The sequence below is a fragment of the Oncorhynchus nerka genome, linkage group LG17 (genome assembly GCF_034236695.1).
Source record: "Oncorhynchus nerka isolate Pitt River linkage group LG17, Oner_Uvic_2.0, whole genome shotgun sequence".
Taxonomy (NCBI): Eukaryota; Metazoa; Chordata; class Actinopteri; order Salmoniformes; family Salmonidae; genus Oncorhynchus; species Oncorhynchus nerka.
The window spans coordinates 24,308,666-24,315,917 of NC_088412.1; the positions used below are offsets into that span (position 1 = coordinate 24,308,666).

At 42.9% G+C, this 7,252-nt stretch overlaps 1 protein-coding gene across 2 annotated transcripts; it reads left to right on the top strand.

Moving 5' to 3' along the window:
- The first annotated feature begins 784 nt into the window (after positions 1 to 784).
- LOC115144938 (alpha/beta hydrolase domain-containing protein 17A-like) lies at positions 785 to 6,146 on the top strand. 2 transcript variants are annotated; one of them, XM_029686093.2, is made up of 5 exons: positions 785 to 1,016; positions 1,929 to 2,310; positions 3,287 to 3,481; positions 3,914 to 4,093; positions 5,317 to 6,146. In XM_029686093.2, the coding sequence occupies exons 1-5, from the start codon at positions 983 to 985 to the stop codon at positions 5,540 to 5,542; spliced, it is 1,017 nt and encodes a 338-aa protein (XP_029541953.1). In that variant the 5' UTR covers positions 785 to 982; the 3' UTR covers positions 5,543 to 6,146. The 2 variants fall into 2 exon arrangements, with proteins under 2 accessions (XP_029541953.1, XP_029541954.1); XM_029686094.2 differs by having other exon boundaries at positions 786 to 1,753.
- The last annotated feature ends 1,106 nt before the right edge of the window (positions 6,147 to 7,252 follow it).

Consider the following 7,252-nt stretch of genomic DNA (forward strand, 5'->3'; position numbering starts at 1 on the left):
CCAACACGTGTTCAGCATATGTGGGAACTCCTTCAAAACTACGAAAATAAAGTCTGAGGTTAACACAGATTTAGGATATCTTATATCATTTGTTCTATCAGATAATAGCAGTTAGTTAACATGACATTACGAATTATGAAGCCTTTATTATTACATACGTTGTTTATTATTACATACATTCTTCAAAATTCACAAAAAAATACGTTAGCTGATGAAGATTATCTCATAGAGCAAAACGTATACAAACTAAGCCTGTTTTTACCACAGACTTTATTTTCTGCGTTTATCCAAAAAAACAACAAAAACGCCATTAATTTTCCTCATATGCTCTGTCCAACGAACCATGGTGGAGTAAGTGCCTACAAAAATAATCCATTACTATTTCCGTCATTGTTCTATCTGTGCTTTAATTAATCAATGCTATTTCTTGATCAGTTGGTAAATCACAATTTACCCATGATACATCACGGGTGTTGATGCTCCCGAACGCTGCCTGTAACATAGATCTGTTTGATAATAAAGTTCTCGGTTTCCACTAGTTACCACAGCCACAAAGTCAAAATGGTCTATATCGTAAAAAAATACATGAAAACAACCATTTGCTTTGTATTCTTAATTCAAGGCTATGGTTATGCATAAGGTTAGTAGTGTAGTTATAAATTAAGGTTTTAAATCCTATTTTAAGAAGATAAATTGTAAAAAAATAGGCTGTTTTTTTATGTTGTGTTTGTAGTAACTAGTGACGATCAAAGTTCCCCCGCTTTTCCATTGGAAGCTTTCCCCCTTCACTGTCATTTCCGGACGCGGCGAAACAGAAGGAAAAAAAATATTGCACAGCCAATGGAATGGATTAATAAATGACAGTAGCTAGCTAGCAACTCGAAAGTAATAATTTCAACCACAAAACATATGTGATTATCAAAACGGGTATCCTGGACGCTTGGTTTTTTAAGTATCGCTATATATTTGCATCAGTCCATAAATGACGGTCCTATCTGAGGAGACGGTGTTTCCAGGTCTGAATAGCTAAACTAGTTAGCTGGCTACCCAATGCTAGCTAGTTAGCGGATACATTTCTGCTAACTAACATTAGATTGCCAGCCTTGATTTGGTATCTGTGGTTAATCCGAAATTTGTATTTGTGTCTCATCATTTTTAGCAGTGCCGCTGTGTTTACTTATTTCGTTGCAGTTTTAACGTGTTTTAAAGGCACGACTTAACGTTAACGCTTTGACTCCTTCGCTTGTAGGCTAGCTAGGTAGCTAGTAGAAGGTCAACATTGTTGAACCCTGCTAGCTACAGCTGACTACAGTGGGTGGGATAGACACTTATCAGCAAACCGTCAGCTGCAGTTATGTGTAATGAGATATAAACAGAGTGGGTGTTTTCTGCTATCCAGATCCAGACAGTTGTTCATTAGTTAGTCATTAGCTAGCTAACTGGCAAAGTAGCTATAACATTACCTGCTGGCTAAAGTTACTCAATTCTCTCCAACCATGATCAAGTTGATGCGCACGAAAATACCTCAATAACAACAGCCAATACTTGGAAATATGGATTTCACGTGGACTTCAGCCATACTTCAAAATCCTCCGATTCTACTTTCAAAATTACATTTTCAAACTACTGTCTTAGCTACATTTTGATTTTTGCTGACAGGACAACTTTCCCTGTTTTGTTTTGGAGAGTATTGTTTTGACTTGGGATCTCTGGTAGATTTTTGCATGGTAGTTAGTTTCTTTCTCAATAACAGGTAGGCCTGAATTCTAACATAAGATGTTCTGTTATTGTTATTAACCATTGATGACAGATACATTTGTCAAGTCTTGTTCAGAACATTTTTAACTACAGTGGAATTTGTGAATCAAATTCCGTTGTAGTACAGAATGACATACAATCACAGTGCTCATCTGTCTTTGCCCCCACAGAGTGGACAATGAATGGCCTATCTGTCAGTGAGCTATGCTGCCTGTTCTGCTGCCCCCCCTTTCCGAGCCGTATTGCTGCCAAGCTTGCCTTCCTGCCTCCTGAGCCTACATATTCCCTCCTCCCAGACCTAGAGGGGTCTGTAGCCCCGGGGACAGCAGGGACCGCAGGGCTGAGATCCAGAGCTAGTGGGGTACCTGGAGCTGCTGTAGGGGGCTCAGTCAGCACTGGTCCTGCAGAAGGAAAATGGAAGCTCCACCTTACAGAGCGAGCCGAGTTCCAGTATTCCCAGAGAGAACTGGATGCTACAGATGTGTTCCTTACCCGCTCCAGTCGTGGAAACAGAGTGGGATGCATGTACATCCGCTGTGCCCCCACTGCCAGGTTAGTCACACACACGTGTGTGTGTGTGTGTGTGTGTGTGTGTGTGTGTGTGTGTGTACACACCTTGGCTCATTGAGGCTCTATTGTTTCACCATGTGTCACACATCCTCTGATAAACTCACCCCCTGTTCCTCTTGTGTTGTTTTTGTTATGCCATTATTTTGCTTGTGTGCTATTTCTTTACTTCCTGTACTTGCTTCCTCATTGTGTCAGGCTATCTCAAACCTGTTCTCTTCCTGCTTTCCTCATTCATTGTTCATGCCATCTTTGACCTACCGATACCATTCTCCTTGTTTTTACCCCAATTCATGCTCTCATTTTTTGCCTGTGGTTTTGTAAGATGATATTGGTGAGTTGTGATAATCTAATTTGTCTTGGTGATCGATAGTCTGGTTTTCAGAGTTTATGCATTATTATGTTTTCACATGGTATGGCTTCAGGTAGCCTACTTGTTGCACCTGTTGATTTATTTCAGTAATCAGCTCAATTGATTGGTGAAGGCATGGACTGGGTCCCGTTACACTTGATGTAGTGCCAGTGTCACACGTGAATGTAATATGGCACTCCTTGTTCAGGGTATTTTGAGTAAAAAGCCCAAGAGCAAAGCAATTACTTACTGTATGGGAGGGGCCAAGTCTCTTTAGGGAATAGAGAGTATCCAGTGGCTTTAGGGAGCACAGCTTGCATTCCTGAATAGAAAGCACATGGCTGATGCTTGGGGAATAGCAACCCTATTATTCATGTAATACAGAACAAGTAAAAAGACAGGAGTTAAACTTAGTGAACTAGTCCTCTCTTCAGTCTGTGGCCGTAACCGGTTTACCTTAATCAGCACATTCAAGTCCCATTCAAATCAGTAATTCCTGAGGTTTTAATGGGAATCTGCTGTTCACACAGTAAAGGTCAGGATAGGTAAAAAGACCAGGTACGGTCTATCTTGGTAACCTAGTTGTCTCTCTGTGGCCTCTCTCACCAGATTCACAGTGCTGTTCTCTCACGGCAATGCGGTGGACCTTGGCCAGATGAGCAGCTTCTATATCGGCCTGGGAACGCGTATCAACTGCAATATCTTCTCCTACGACTACTCCGGCTACGGTGTCAGCACGGGCAAGCCTTCAGAGAAGAACCTCTACGCTGACATTGATGCCGCCTGGCAGGCCCTGCGCACACGGTACTTACCCAACTCACAGGGCTGGGCAGGCTGGAGCTCTATACATCACCATGTCAGGGAGGGACGGCTGTGTCGTCAGTGGGAGATGTCACCTTACAGAGAGAGGGGGGGGGGTGTAATGTCACACAATGACAGGCTCATTCAGCTAATGGACTGTCTCATTAGTTTGATGGGATGCTGTGTTATCAATGGCTGTCCTTGGATAGATGTTATGGAGCTACAGCTGGTTTTTATGTTAGGCGTGCCATGTTCGCAGACATTTGTTACCCGTTTACTCCTAGACCTATATGATAAAAGTATGTTGTCATTATATATTATCATAGTTTAGGCTTCATAGGAGTGATTTATGTTCAAATGTTTTAGTGTTTGCTACTCCTAGCTTTTCCCTGACATGATTGTGTTTAATTCCTCTTTTTTCCTGGTTGTGATCAGATATGGCATCAGCCCAGAGAACATAATCCTGTACGGGCAGAGCATTGGCACTGTGCCCACGGTCGACCTGGCATCTCGGTATGAGTGTGCTGCCGTGGTGCTCCACTCCCCCCTCACCTCTGGCATGCGGGTGGCCTTCCCAGACACCAAGAAGACCTACTGCTTTGATGCTTTCCCCAAGTGAGTAACCTACAACACCATCCTCCCTATCTCTTTATCTTAAACTCTGTCTGCTTGTCTGTCTGCCTTTTGGCATTTTCACATAATAGCACACGATGAGATTAGGATATAAGTGTAGAAATGGAAAGGTAAGTGGCAAAAGATTTGTCCAACTAAAAGAAGAAGAACTGCAATCTCTTTCATGTATTACATTATTCAGTCTCTCTCTCTCTATGGGGAAACAGCCTCATCACATCTGAGTCACAACTGAGTCATCTCTCACTCTGCATCAGATCATAAGCAGGTGTCGTAAACACTGACTCCTCCAGTCATTTTATCATATCATCACCCTTTATTATGTAAAGTGTGATGGTGTGGTATTAGAATCACATGTTGGTTCACTGAATAGAATTCCGGTACAGTACCAGGCAGTGCCAGTGTAGGAGTAGAGTACGTGACGAGGATGCCTCTGCTCTGTGGTGAAAGCCTCCAGTGTTCTCCTCCACCCCCCTGAGTTCTCCCACCACTGGGTGCCTGTTGCCTAGCTGGCTCTCCCCACTCTTCAGCCCACACTGACTCCCATACTCCAGGAGTAGGTAACTAGATTCAGCCGAGGACCGATGTCCAAGCGGATGGTCGGGGGCCAGAAAATTCTGATCATTTGTACACTTGAGCAAGTATTTGTAGGAATACAATGTTTTTGCTGAGTTCCTTGTGATTTGAGTCTTTTTTGATAAACTAAAATGACTCACAGGCTGGTTTTGGCCCGCAGGCCGCCTGTTTCCGACCCCTGCCATATGCCATCCGGTCAGTGGACTCCCAGTAATGTAATACTAGCTTGGTTCAGATCTGTATGTGCTTATAGCCAACCCACAGTTATGTGTGGGACAGAGGGAGAACTATGAGTACTCTCTTCCTTCTGAACTAGTTGATTGAGCTGAGCTGGGAGATGCATTTACATGCAGCAATAATGTGCTCTCATTTATCTACTGTCTGTCCTGTTTGTTCCTCGACCTGTTTGGCAGCAGTCGCTGGTCAGTGCTCAGAGTTGCAGAGGGCAGGTTGCACTAACCGGCCATGCTAGAACAGACAGAAGTCTGTACAACACTTTCTGTCCACGGTTATCCTTTAAGAACATACTTAGTTATAACAGTGTTGTTACACACATGGTAATCTAGTGACTACCTTTGCTTCCCTTACCCCTTATCCCCAGACTCTAACTCCATTTCCTCTCTCTCTATCAGCATTGAGAAGGTGTCTAAGATCACGTCGCCGGTGCTGATCATCCACGGGACGGAGGACGAGGTGATCGACTTCTCCCACGGCCTGGCTCTGTTCGAGCGCTGTCCCAAGGCCGTGGAACCACTCTGGGTGGAGGGGGCGGGACACAATGACATCGAACTGTACAGCCAGTACCTGGAGCGCCTGCGCCGCTTCATTGGCCAGGAGCTGGCCACAACGCACGCCTGATACCACCTGAGTCAGTGAAAATGGATGGCTCTGTCTGGGAAGAGGGGTGAAGCCTGGCCTCTCAGAATGAATAATCCTTCACCTTTTGGTCAACTTTGTCTGGATGCTCGCAGCCCTGTCTTTTTGTTGTTTTCCATCTTTTCTGTCATTAATACTGGTCAGTGATTCTCTAGTCCACCTCCCGCCCCGGGGACAGTGCAAGAATGCAACCCAGAGACATGGAGGGCTCTCTACTGGTCTGTCTAAAGCCCCTCTCTCTTACCCCAGCCTAACACGACCTCAGATAGGTCAGGTGTTCCAAACATGTACTGTTTAACCTCTTCTGAGACATTTACACATGATTCAACTTTAACTAACAACCCTAACATGGACAAATAATTGTGTGATGAATATTTGTCATTTTATCTTTTATAACACATGACACTGGGCCACTACTTTACAAATCATGTGGTATTGACAGATTAGTATAACTGTCCTGTTTGAAAGCAGGTTTGTTGCTCATGTTTTGTGTGGAATCTTGTTAGCTCTCTCTCTCTCTCGTTTACAATTAAGATGTCAGATTAATAGTCTATGAATCATTTGTTTCATAAACATATAAATAAGACATTTTTATCATTATTAAGCATGGATTCATTTGAATCCATAAAGTGATTAGAGCAAAAAGTTGCTGAATTTTTGCTTTGGCTGAAGTTCAAAATTTCAGCCAAATTAATTGTTTCAAAAGCATTCTTAAGTCTCTTGCATATCTCTAAGGCACTATTGATTTCTAGCTTGGCAACCTCTTTTATGTTTCTAGCTTGGCAACCTCTTTTATGTTTCTAGCTCGGCAACCACTCTTATGTTTCTAGCTCAGCAACCACTCTTATGTTTCTAGCACGGCAACCGCTCTTATGTTTCACGCACTGAACTAAATTCACCTCTTACTGGGTTTCTGTCTGAAATGGTGGTTCCATATCCAGCTTCAGATGTTTTCAAAGGCTTTTTTGTAAGTGATTTACAGAGTTGTACAAACAATTTCACTTTAGCTATTTCTAAATCAGTGAGTTTATTTCATACCTCCAAAAACACTAAATCATTTTGAATCACTAAGCTTTTGCCAGTAATGGCCATTCACATAGTAAATTGGGTCGGGTCAGTTGAGACTAAGCTGGATGGAGTATTAACTGAACTTGCTGCTAAAGATTAGGATAAAATGGATTGAAAGGGGTCACAGTCTCCACATCCATTAATGCAGCTTAGTTTGATGGGGAATTGAACAGTCATACATGTTTCAATAGTATTTTTTCCGCTGTACAGTAGAGTGGAGCCAATACACGCTGCTGGTCCCATATGACATCTGAAAACACTTATTCAGCCATGTCATGTTACATGTGTGATTAGTTTCTTGTTTACTTCATTTTAGGGTAAATAACACTTCATTATAACATTAGTAGAGCTATGGAATAGGATCTGCTCTATTTTGTTATTGACCACGTTTATTTTGAGCAGGCTCCCTTTTCAGCTCCAGCTAGCCCTTTTCACTCACTTCATCCTGTTGCCACACTATTTCAGACAGACTTGGGATTCCACCATTTCTGTCCGTCTGTGTGTGAAAGTTGACTTGGACGAATGCCCAACTTCTCTGGCATATGGGGTCCACCACCACAAGATAGTGGAGATCCCTGGGTTGGGTTTTGGGGGAGTCATGATAACATGTTAATAGCAACCAAA

Excerpts from the sequence above, each read along its gene's own strand:
- LOC115144938 (XM_029686093.2), top strand. The coding sequence starts at position 983 with ATGACGGTCCTATCTGAGGAGACGGTGTTTCCAG. Across the intron at positions 2,311-3,286 it reads CGCTGTGCCCCCACTGCCAG|ATTCACAGTGCTGTTCTCTC; the intron begins GTTAGTCACACA and ends CTCTCTCACCAG. Across the intron at positions 3,482-3,913 it reads TGGCAGGCCCTGCGCACACG|ATATGGCATCAGCCCAGAGA; the intron begins GTACTTACCCAA and ends GGTTGTGATCAG.